Source organism: Urocitellus parryii, chromosome 13, assembly GCF_045843805.1.
Source record: "Urocitellus parryii isolate mUroPar1 chromosome 13, mUroPar1.hap1, whole genome shotgun sequence".
Lineage (NCBI taxonomy): Eukaryota > Metazoa > Chordata > Mammalia > Rodentia > Sciuridae > Urocitellus > Urocitellus parryii.
Genome location: NC_135543.1, coordinates 60,997,404 through 61,009,863, shown reverse-complemented (window position 1 = coordinate 61,009,863; position 12,460 = coordinate 60,997,404). Strand labels below are relative to the sequence as shown.

Here is a 12,460-nt window from a genome sequence, read left to right as displayed (position 1 = left end):
GGGCAGTCAGCAGTGTGGGCAGGGAGGCTGGGCAAGGCCACACTTGGGAAAGGCTGGCACCTCTGTCCCGGTACCCTCCTTAGGAAAATCTGTGCCCTGAACAGTTGGCAGCTGACCTCAAACATCTTGGCACCGGGAGTTCCAGAAGGGAAGCCCAGTGTCTGCCTCTCCTCCGAGGCCTGCTGTCTAAGGCACAGAGGGCCCTCACCCTTGGACAGATGCCATTCCCGCTTACTGGTTTGGAACCATGACTTTGGCCTCTGAGAACTCACAGCAGGGAAGCTCCTGTTTGTTTACCTCAGCTGGACAGAGAACTCACTGGAGATGGGCTCTAAGCCCTGTCCCTTCCACCGTGTGAAGAATGCCACCAAGCCATCCCTGCAGCCACCGCCTCCCCTCCTGACTTGAGAAGGATTCGGTCCTGCTGTTATTCCACACTCAGCAGAACAACGTCCAGCTCACTGGCCGCAGGGTTGAGCTCTGGTTTGCAGAGGCTGTGCTGGGGACCCCAGTTCTCACGCCCTGACTCCCGATGGGCAGTGGTGGTTCTCTGCACATGTGTCCCTCAGGGGGACGTCTCAGAGTGTCCCCAAGAGCGAGCTGCTTCCTTCCTGGTGGCCTTAGGCTTTTCTGGCATATTCAGCTGTTGGCATTTTGCTTTCCGGGTGGTTCTACTGAATGACCTGCCGCTGGGACATTACACCGGTCATTTGCACAGTTATTATCTTTCCCCCAGCGTGAGCCCTGCTCAGAGGGTAGCAGCAGTGCCCAGTCACAGAAGCCCAGGGCTTTGTGCACCTTGAATTCACCTTGAGATTTCTGCAGGAGCTCAGAGACTTTCTGAGATTTGTGAAAGTCATTACTAAAGTTAAAGTTAAACAAGGACCTCAAAGAGAACGAGCCTAAGTGGCAAGTGTTCATCTACTAACTTGCAAGATGTTTTTGGTGTGGTTCAGCCATTACACATCCCTTCCTATGTTTTGCTGAAGGCACTGGGTAATTATGGCTTCAAAGTAACTGATTCCTTTATAAGCCATTGATTGAATACCTGTACCCTCGTCCTCTGCGTCAGATCCACACTTGCTTGTTTCTGTGTTATTAAGACTTTAGTTATAGTGGCCTTGGCAGTGAGCTCACAGATGCATAGTCCATGGCAGAACCTGTCTGCCCAGGTGTTTCCCTACCAGCCCACCTAGGTACTCATCCGTCTACCATCTCTATCTGTCCCTCTCTTCATCTTTCTCTCTCTCTCTCTCTCTCTGTTTCTAAGTCTCTATTCATCTATGTATCTGTTTCTGCCTGTCTCTACCTCTTCATTATCTCTATCATCTCTCTCCATCCATCTCTGTCTACCTGTCCATCCCTGTTCGCCTGTCTCTGCTGCCCATCCGTCTGTGCATCTGTCCCTATCCATGCTTCCCTCCTCCCCCCCCACCCCCTGCAGCAGTGCAGTGCCCAGAGTGTTGGCTATTTTAAATCCCCGGGAGGTTTGAAACCCCCTAGGGGGTTTCTGTGGTTTAGAGCATGAGAATTTGTGTTGGGGGGAGCAATGCAGAGATTGAACCCAGGGGCACTTTCCCACTGAGCCCCACCCCAGCTTCCCCTTTTCTCTAAATTTTAAGTCAGGGCAGCTCTGGAGGCTGAGGCAGGAGGATCTGAGACCCTGCCTCTAAATAAAATATTAAAAAGGCCGGGATGTGGCTCAGTGGTTAAGTACCCTGGGGTTTAATCCTTGGTACCAAAAAAAAAAAAAAAAAAAAAAAACCCTTTTATATTAGAGCAGGCCGCTGTTGATGAAGGCGTGCTTAGTAGGTAAGGGGCAAGGCAAGGACGAGGACCGCCCATCTTTGCTGTCAAAAAAAACTAATTTAGCAGCTGCAGCCACAGGAGATCTGTGTGAAATAAGGCCATTTGGGCTGTGAGCAAATGGATACAAAAACCCTAAGCAGCCTTCCTTTTATCAGAAGTTCTAAAGAGGACGTTGGTGAGGTGTGCAAAACAGTGCAGTCAGTTGTCCTTTATTATCGGAGGGAGTTGGTTCCAGGACCCCAGGATAGCGAGATCTGCAGGTACTCGTGTCCCTTATTCAGATGGCGTCGTATTTGCATATAGCACATGCACAGTTAAAAGCACCTTCCTGTGTCCTTTAAATTGTCTCTGGATGACTCGAGACACCTAATAGGGCCAAGGCAGTGTTCACGGTGCTTGACTGTGTTGCCTGGGGAACACCTGGGAACACTGACGAGCCGAGGACACAGTACCCGAGAGTGAGGGTGTCCCGCCTGTTGTCTGTCTTCAACGGCTCATAATTGTCCTGGGCAGCCTGGTGGCACTGGAGTCTGTTTGAGTCAAGAAGCATGTACGTCCCACACTCAGGGGTGAGTTTTGTCCTCTGGGCCATCAGACTGGTGTTGTACAGAATGGATGCCGTGTGGTCTTGCTGAGCTCCTCCTTTCCTTTCTTGGCCACATACCAGTTCACAGTCTAGGTAAGCCACAGTGGTTCACCTGTTTGCCTGCCATGTGCCCCGGTTGCTCTCTGGCTGCTGTGAGCACCTGTGCCAGGCTCATGGGGCTGAACACCTGAGAGGGAGTGGCCCGCGTGGCCGACCTTGTGCAGCTGCCTTTCCAGGAGGCTGCCACACTGTCTCCAGGGCTGTCCCCATCTTGTGTCACCACCTCCAGTCACTCCACACCCTAGCCTCACTGGGTACCCAAGATGTCAGCTGTTGTAAAGAGAGTAGGGTGGCACAGCAGCTTGGGAGGCTGAGGCAGGAGGATCTCCAGCTCAAAGCCAGCCTCCATAACTTAGGAAGGCCCTAAGCACCTCATGGAGACTCTGTCTCCAAATAAAATATAAACAAGGGGTGGGGATGTGACTCCGTGGTTAGGTGTCCCTGGGTTCAATCCCCTGTACAGAGAGAGAGAGAGAGAGAGAGAGAGAGGAGGAGGAGGAAAGGGTGGTGTCTCAGTGTGGTCTTAGTTTGTTTTCCTAAAGACTAGTGACATTTGGATGATTTGGTGACACATCCTTCAAATCTTGCCACTTGGAGCCTGAGGTGGTGCCCCATGCCTGCAGTCCTGGCTGTTTGGAAGCCTGGGCAGGAGGACCCCTTGAGTTCAGGGTTCCAGATGAGCCTGGGCAATGTGGTGAGACCCCAAACCAGAAAGTGGCAGACCTGCATGGGCCCTCTGCCGTCTGCTTGTTGAGTCTCGGGGTCATCTACAGATGGGGGTAGACCTTATTTGTCAGGCGTCTGGTTTCTGGATACTTCCTCCCAGGCTTGTCCTCTCGTTTCAGGGGGTCCTTTGAAGAGCAGGAGTTTTATTTTTTTCTGAGATGGGGTCCCGCTGCGTTCACAGGCGGCTCTCAGACTCCTGGGCCCGAGGTGTCCTCCGGCCTCAGCCTCCCCGTTCTGACCCCGGGCCATCCTGCCCAGCACAGCTTTTAATTTTTCTCAACACTTTCCTCTTTCACTTATGTTTTTTTGTTTCTTTTGATTTTTAATTGTTAGAAAATTGAAAGGATATATCCAGACAGTTGAATATCACTCGTGGATAAAAAGAAATGAGTGATCACACCATGCAGGAAACCTTAAATGCGTTTTGCTCACTCAGAGAAGACGATCTGACAAGGCTGCATGTAGACAGTTCCCAGTGCACGACATTCTGGAGAAGGCAATGGGGACAGTGGGAAGATCAGTGGCTGCCAAAGCTCTGTGGGGGGACTGAGGGGAGGGCCAGGCCACAGCCTTTCTGTAGGATATTACGAGGTGGACACAGGCAGAGAGAGCCCATGCAGGCTGGGCTTTAGTCACCAGCACCGTGTTAATATCGGCTCAACTCACCAACGCCCCACACCAGTGCGCGGTGCAGACACCGCCTGAGGGTGCAGGGATGCGGGACTCTGATTTTCAGGATTTTTTTCCTGTAAATCCAAAGTTGCTTAAAATATATATATATTATATAGGTTAAGAAGGAAGGAAGGAAGAAAGGAGAGGGAAAGACTTTGTGAGGTCACAGGAGACCTGGGGTTTTAAGGCAGCTAGTCCCTCCAGCAGGCACTTTGGACAGAGCCCGTGTCCCTTGCTCCTTCCAGAGGCACGGCCATTCCTTAGCTCCCCGGGTCTTTTAGTTTCAGTGTTTGGGACCTTCCCTTTCCGGGCATCCCCCTGCAGTTTCCCGCTGCCCCTCTCTTCTCCTGCACTGCGCTCTTCCCACAGCTCTTGCGATCCTGGCCTGGACTGTCTCCAGGGCTCTGGACCAACACACTCCCCGTCTCCCCCCCCATCCAGGCCCTTCATGGGGCATTGAGGCTCTTCATCCTGATGTGCAGGTCTCCCCCACGGTGGCCAGAGGTGCGGGGAGTAACCTCGTGTTCCGTGTCGCCCCTTCTGCACTTGTAGGGTGGTAACCCATGACCATAAGCCCCTGTAGCCTGCGAAAGCCCCTCTCGAACTGGAGAGGTGTGAGGGTCATTACCAAGATAAGGAGGGCAAGTCCTAGGAGACCAGGCTCGGTGCCTCATCTGGGTGACTCAGAAAATCAGGGTCAAGAATGGGAGCTGGACGCAAATGGCCGCCCAGCTCACCAAACAAGGGGGCCCAGCCAGCTGATGCTGGGGTGGGAGGAAGGAGAGAACCAGATCAGCAAGCCCTGGGGAGGACTTGGGCCTGGGCCCAGAACGCTGGGCCTCCCGTGGGGCCGAAGCCTCTGCTGCTGGGCACAGGCTTCGTTTCCTGCAGCGTGTAAGTGCCTACGCTGTGGTGAGAGCCACGAGGCAATCTGTAGGTGTGGGTTTGTCCTTCCTGAGCACGCTTTTGTCTAGACTGTTAACTGTCTGGAAAACTGGACTTCAAAAACGCATCCTCAGCCTCTCCCAGAGACTCCCCCACAGCACAACCACTTTAAGAGGAAACTCTGGCCTGGGATTTAGGTTCAAACGGCTTGTTTCGGAGGTCGCCCAGGCCGAGGACGTGGCCCAAGTCAGAGACATCCCAGTGGAGCTCGGAGCCTTCTCGGTGGCTGACGACTCCTGGTGCTGCCCTGTGCCCACGTTAGCAGCCTTCCCAGGGCTTGCCTCTTCTGTGGGTCACCCAGGGGCCATTCACATGCTGTTTGCATCCTCCTCTGAATGCAGGCCTCCCTGCGGCCACTGGCTCTCTGTTCTCTCTGTCCTCTCCGCTGGCTCCGTTGGAGGTGGGAGTGTGGCCCCCACCCTGGGCCGTGCTCTGCAGGAGAGCAGGGTGGGTCCCATTCTACTGATCCCTAGGAGGGCCTGGCCAGGAGGCATGAGGCGTTTCCCCAGGCAGAGACCAGGAGCCTAACCCTAACCCTAACCCTAACCCTAACCCTACCATGTGTGTGTGCAGCCTCACGGGGCTGGCACTCTGTCATGCTCTGGCTTAGAGGCGTAAGGACCTGGCCCAGGTTCTCCCACTGCAACGCTGACTCCCAAATGGCCCAACGTTTTTTACCTGAGCAGAAAACCATAGTCCAAGGGAGGAAGCCACCGTCATTCTTTGGAGACACACAGTAGATCTGCCTGGTCCACGGTCTCAGTCACCCACGTCATCTGCCATCTGAAAATATGAAGTGGCAAATCCTAAAGAAATTCCCAAGTCTCAATGCCCTGTAGTGCAGCCTGTGGTCGGAATGGTCCTAATTACCATTCCCATGGTCAGCATGTCTCACTGGGCCTGGTCCACAGTCAGACCTTGTCACTGGTACGCAGAGATGGCCATGAAAACCCCACTCTGTCTTCCCCATGGGGCTGGGGATGGGAGCCAGGCCTCGGGGCTCCCGCAGAGCCACACACAGCCCTGGGTGCGGTGTGAGGAGGGTACCTGCCACCCCCTGCCACCTGGGGGTCTTGAACTCATCCTGAGAGAATGGGGACAAACGGGGCTTTTTCTCCCGAGTGAGGGGTTGGCTGTCCTGAAGATGCGAGGATCTGGCGCCCCAGGAAGCCAGCCTGGCCTCTGGTTGGACCATGCCCCCCCATCAGCTCAGCACACCCCGAGGGAGAGGGGCCCGCGGAGGCTGCGCCCACACAGGGCCGCTCACCGTCTCCTTGGGAAGGACGTGCCAGGCGGGAAGCAGAGGGTGGCTGGCCTCCCCGTGTCCTGCCTTCTGTGCCCTGTTCCTAGATTCCCACCAACACTTTGTCATTTTAATGAATCTCACACACATAGGCTTTTTCTATATTTCGGTACTTTTCACAAAAAAAAAAAAAAAAAAAAAAAAAAACCAGACTATGAAAACTTAAGACAGGAGGCTGTGGGGCGGGTGAGGTGAGGAGGCCCGGAGGCTCCTGCCGTCTGAGCGAGACGAGCAGCGTGAACTCTGTCTTCCCGGGGTGTTGATTCTGATTTGTCACAGACATTAAGATTAAGGTCCTCGCACTGATCAGGCAGATGAAGGTCTCTGCTGTTAACCTTGAAATGCCGACGACCTTGACTGCAGGGCCCGGGTGGCTGTCCACTCGGCCCAGTCTCCTATTTGTTGGTGCCTCCGGAGTCACTTCCCCCTGCCTGGCCCTCTGCTGGGCCCTGGCCACTGCAAGGCTCCAGGAGTGTCCTTCCCACTGCCCCGGTGGCTGGACGGGCTGTTTCAGAGCCCTGCCTTCAGGCTAGTGACTTGAGAAACAGAGCAGGAGACTCTGCGGGGAGAACCAGGAATGGGCCTGGCGTCTGGGGGACAGTCAGGGTGGAGGCCGAGTCAAGTTCACCCGTGTCACTTCTCCCTGGTGACTTCGCCCATGACCAGGCTCTCCAGGCACAGCAGAGTGGTGGTGACTGTGGCGCCCGTGCCACCCCTGCCCCTGTGTCAGGCTCAGACATCATCTGCGAAACCGCCAACAGTGCTGCCATTGTCCCAAGGGTGGACTTCCAGGTTTCGTGGCCTTTAAAAATGTTTTTTGAGATGAATTCCCATACCAGACATCCCGCCCACCTGGGCAGAATGGACAGTTTTAACACTCAGGGTGCATGCAACCACTGGCCCGTCCCCCTCAAAACCAGCGTTGAATCCAAACGAAGCCAGGCCCTCAGCTCCCACCCCTGCCCCTCCCCTCCCTTCTCACGTTTACTCTGCTTTTATTTCTAAGTTAAATTGAGTAAATATAAGGTCTCTCGTACTGACTTTGAAGCACCGTTTCCTGAGATGGGCCTGGGGCAGGCCTGGGTGCTGGGCGGGAGAGGGGCAGGCCGCCTGTTGGTGGAGGGTTTGGCTCCTGGTGGCCATTCCCAGACCACTTCTATTTTGAGAAGCGGATGAGCTCTCCCTGTTCCTGTGGGAGTCAGGATGTAAAAGTGAGGTGGGTGGTGGGAAGGCTGGGGAGGAAGGGATGCTGGGTGGACGGGGCAGGGTGGGGTGCTGGGAACCGTCTCCCCAGAGCAGACGCTGCCTCTCCCAGGACGTCTGCATGGTCAGGAGCTGCTGGCTCCTGGACTTTCTGACCGTGGACTTGACTTGGGGGCAGAGCAGAGATGGGTGTGTGGGAGACTGGGAAGGTGAGCTCAACCTTGGCCTCCTTTGTTCCAGGCCGCCAGATCCCACCCTTGGAACCCCACAAGAACGGGAACATAGATTGCATCAAGGTGGCGAATCTGTCCTCGCAAGGGGGCCGGCGGTGCTGCTGACCAGGGGCCACTGCGCACAGTGCTGGAGGAAGCAGGAGCCGTGTGCTGCGCCCTCCAGGGACCCCACTCTCGGGGGCTGGCATGGCACTCGGAGAACTGAGCTGGCAGCTTCCCACCCTGGAACACCTGCAGAGACCGAGGCAGGAAATGTCCCTGAATGGGGACTTTATAGAACTCTGGGGAAACCCACCACACCACCACGACGTGGCCTTTGGAGCATGAGATGCACACGGGAGGAATTATACTTATTAGGCAATAGGTATAGTTGCCTTTTTAACATTAGAAAAAGTTTGCATTTGTACCCAAATCTTAAAGTACTGTTATCTGGTTTCCTGAGTCACCTCGCCGGAGTCTGGGACGTTTTCAGTGCCCTGGCCTTTGTGCCCTGACCAGCCTTCAGTGAAGGACAGAGTCACTGTAGAAGGTCAGGTTTCACTGGCTGTTGAAGCCAGCCTTGATTTATCAGTGTTCTGAAGGAAGCCAGAGTAGCGTGACCGGACCGCCGTGGACTCTGGCCTGAACTGCGGTAAGAGAGAGAGGTCTTAGCAACTGTCATGGACATCTCTCCGTCTGATGGATGAACATTTTCCTAACTTTTGAAAACAAAATCAGACCAAAAATCATACATGATTTTGGGATTGGGAGGCCCAGTTTGAAAGTCATCGAAGTCCTCACCATGTGAAGAGTGGCAGAGGGAGGGTGCGGATGTCACTCAGGGGACCGCCTGGCCCACATCTGCTCCCCGGTAGTAAGGCCCTATTCTCTGCAGACATTGAATGCACAGAGTAATGTTTTCCTAAGAGAATGTCTTACAGTATCATGTCCAGGGGGTACTAACTGGAGGGTATTGGAATCTAAATTGTAGGACAAATGTCTAATAATAGCAATGAATCCTGAGTGACTGCAAAGCCAGCCCAAGGAAGGATTGCCACCTTAAAGTTCTAGGCCCCCAAAGCTCTAAGACCAGAGAGGGCATTTTAAACGCTGCCAGGCTAGGGGAGGAAGGTAGCAGGCCCATCAGTCCAGCCCGGGAGTGCCCAGGAACTGGGAGGAGGCTCCTGAAAGCCTCCCTTCCCAGTTGATTAGAGACTGTGACTCCAAGGGAAGTAAAGGGAGGAAAGCATGGAAAAGAAGAGGAGCTTTTTCACTGAAAATTCAGATCCTGTTCCCACTCCAGCTTTCAAAGAATCTTGGGATTAAGAAGCAGTTGGTTTCCTGACCGGGCTTCTGTTGAGGGGTGGGGCCAGGAAAACCATGAACCCTGGTGGTCATCCTGCTGTGTGTGGGCACGGGCCAGCTGGTATCTTCTGTGCCATGGGCATTCAACGGCCAGCAAACCTTCCGTGATGAAGCTCCGGGAGAGAGAGCTATGTGCCTCACCCCAGGGATGTGCTGCCAAGTGGACTGCCCACCTTGGGGGAGTTGATTGACAGTCTCAGGATGTGACAGCAGGAAGCACTCGTTTTGGTTGTAGCATGACCTTGGCTGTCCCACATAGTGCCTCAGAAACTGCTAGCGAGTGGCATTTAATGTCTTGGCAAGGCCCTTGCAAGGGCTCCTGGGGTTTTCCACGTCGCCAGCATAACTGGCTGGCTTGATTTATTTGCAAGCCAGGATGTTATCTTGCCTCTTGCCAACAGTTAAAATTAAGAACCCACGTTGAACCTTGAAGTGACGCTCTGCAGGAGACAGGCAGGCTCTGTTGGACTCTCCTCTCTGAGGAAACCTGCGCTTCTCTCTAGCCAGAGACTCAGGCTTGGGAGCTGACACGGCACAGGCCCAGGGCAGTGCCGCAGCTCCACACGAGGTTCTTGGTGTTGCGTCTTGCAGAGGTGTCCAGTCTTGACCACAGGTCGCGAGCTGTCTGTTAATGAGCCCCTGGTCCTATTTCGGGAGCACACAGGGTGTGAAGCCCTCTCTTACCTTGCTCTGTGCCTTGGCTATTGTGGCCAGTCTGAGGACAAAGTGCATTTGGCAGCAGGCAGAGCAGGCGGCACCTGGGCACTGGGCACCCTGACGATGTGCCTCCTCTGCAGATGGCTACCCAGGCCTGTTCCCCAGGAGGCTGTTGCCCTTTTTGCTGCCCAGGCCAATCTATCAGTGAGCCCTGATCTCCACGGTACAGGAAGGCCTCAGAATCGCCACTGTCCCTCCCACATGTCAAGCAGTGTCATAGGAGGCCCTGTCCCTGCCAACATTTTCCAAAATTGGCTCCTTCGCCGTCCTCCTCCACAGGTGGTCGTGTGTATATGTGTAAATAGGACTTGGTGCAGGTTGTGCCAACACATAATTCAGTTCACCCTGGCTTGGTTTGGCTCTCAGCCGTGCCTTCTGTCAGACTGGCATAGGCTCTCACAGGGGTCGTCCCCAGGGACATCTGGTGGCAGCAGAGTAGTGAAAACATCTTGGGTGGGGACAGAATCAACTTCCACGTGGTGGTTAAAATAGCCCCACGGGTGCTGAGCAGACCTGGCCTTGCCGATTGAAAGGCTGCAGACCCAGGTGTAGCCAACAGTGAGGGCTGTGCCAGGTTCCTGAGAGGCTGGTGACTGGCAGTGGCTGAAGCTGAGCTCATGGCCAGTTGAGTAATGGGCTCCGAGGCGCATTCAGACCTCACAGGGTGTAGACTGCTCTGTGGGCCTCACTGCGAAGCCGGCCATGCAGGGCAGTGCCCTGTCCTGCCTTCGCGGCCTAGCCGATCTTTTGTAAAGGGCTTCCTCTGTCTGGGCTGGACCCAGTTCTCATTCTGCTGCAGGCCGCGCGCCTCGTATGCTCTTCCGCGCGAAGCTCCCTCAGCAGTGCCCGACCATGTCTGTTATTTTTGGATTTAACACACTGATTCATACTAATAAATATTCTAAGTTTTACCAAGTGTGTCCTTTACTTATTAACATGTTTAGTAGAATGAATTTTTTGGAAATGGCAGTCAACTCTGAATGAACAGTGGCGAATCCCCAGAGGAACACGTGCACCCGCTCACACGAAAACCATTTTTGCTAGAGCAAAACGCAGTCTCCCACTGCAGAAATGGACGGTAAACTATGGCACAGTCACATGGTGGCAGCTATGGGCCAATTAAAATGAGCGCCCTGTCTGAACTGCATCTTAAAGACAGGCAGGACGGCAAGCTGTCACCCTGCACAGCCCCAGGGAGCCACTCCTGTGCAGTAACAGAGCCCTATTAGAATCTTTATCTGTCTCGTGATATAAAAGCCAACAGGACACACCGAGAACGCCCAGAGTGAAGGTGTGTGCCTCACTAGCCTCTGTATTCTTCTGTCATAATATTCCCCAGCAAGGAAGGGTGTGGAGATGGGAAGCCATGAAGCATCCGCCCACTGTGCCGTGCTGGGGGTATTTCATAAGTACAGTCACCACCTTGTGGGGGGATTGCAGATGGGCACGTCCCCTCGCCTGGGCTCCCCTGCCCCCTGCAGCACACAGCTCACTGGTGCAGTGTGCCCTCGGGGCCTCTTGATGCCACGCAGAGCTTCAAGTGAGGTTAGACGCCCCGGGAGCAGGCTGAGCCTCATGTTCCTAGTGTTCCAGACACTGCCGAGCCACAGCTGGGACTCCACTTTCAATGTGGCACCAACAAGAACAAGAAATGTTGCTGGGTGCAGTGGCACACATCTGTCATCCCAGCAGCTCAGGAGGCTGAGGCAGGAGGATTGTGAGTTCAAAGGCAGCCTTAGCATTAGTGAGGCCCTGAGCAACTCAGTGAGACCCTGTGTCTAAATATAAAAAAAGCTGGGATGTGACCCAGTGGTCGAGTGTCCCTGGGTTCAATTATCCCTGGAACCAAAAAAAAAAGGCAGGAATAAAGAAAGAAACCCCCATGACCAACAGGAGACCCAGGGCCCTGGTCTCTGGGGAGGCAGCCCTCCTTTTTGTCTGCTGGGGGTTCCCCATCTACACCAGCTTTGGAAATGTCTGGAATGAGAGGACTCACATGTCCACTGGACAGCGGCCTCCTTGGTCAGTAGCACCCTGCACGGATTCACCCTCCTACCTCCTACTCGAATAGGTGCTGCGCCCCTTCCCACACAGGTGTATGTAATAGGACCTGGTGTCCGGAGAGTTGTGCCCTGAGGCCGGGGCCTTCCCAGGCAGCTTGGGGGGCTCCCAGGACGCTGGGCAGAGGGGCCTGGAGGACAAGGACGAGCCCAGGGTGCGCTTGGTGGCACTCCTTCAGCATCCTCAGGCTCCTCTGAACTGTCTGCACCTATTCCCTGTGCAGCCCAGTGCTGTCCAGAAAGTAGGCCCTGCGGACAGGGCAGGAGGGAGGTTCTATCCATGTCACCAGCCTGTCCCCTCCAAGCATGGCTTCCCTTAGGTTTCTAGATTCCCCAGTGACAGCGGCTGAGCCGCCTGCTCATGGCCTTACCTTCTTCCCGCGCTCCTGTGAGAAAACCGAAGGATGACACCTGTGATGGCAGGTGCCAGAAATGGGCTGTGCCCCGTGGGGCGGTGAGGACAGGAGCGGGCACCGTCTCTCCAGAGTGTTTGTCACTCCAAGCCCGACACAGTTGGAAGGGTCATGTCCTCCAGCCCAAATTCTCAGCTTTTCTCGGAACTGGTTCTAAATGCCCACGTGTGTCCACACGTCTGCACTGCGTGTTGTGCAACACGTGCAGCCAGAACTTAAATTGGCATAAAGCAATGACCACCCGCTGCCCTTCAGCTTCTGGGCAGGAGCCTGGGGCCTGGCTGGGATGCAGCCGGCCTGCCCAGAGCCTCGGCCTGGCTGGGATTCAGGGGCCCCATTCCCTGCCCCTGCCATAGGCAGGAGGCCTCTGTGGCCGCCAGTTGGACCCT

General features: G+C 54.9%; 1 protein-coding gene across 2 annotated transcripts in view; it reads left to right on the top strand.

The window, feature by feature from the left end:
- The window catches only part of Rab31 (RAB31, member RAS oncogene family), an 87,432-nt gene extending 76,958 nt beyond the window's left edge, over positions 1-10,474 (top strand). For both annotated transcript variants that reach the window (XM_077792232.1, XM_026412446.2), the window contains exon 7: positions 7,545-10,474. In XM_077792232.1, coding sequence (XP_077648358.1) covers positions 7,545-7,642 — 98 coding nt within the window. In that variant the 3' untranslated portion in view covers positions 7,643-10,474. The remainder of the gene's footprint in view (positions 1-7,544) is intronic.
- Positions 10,475-12,460: the final 1,986 nt, after the last annotated feature.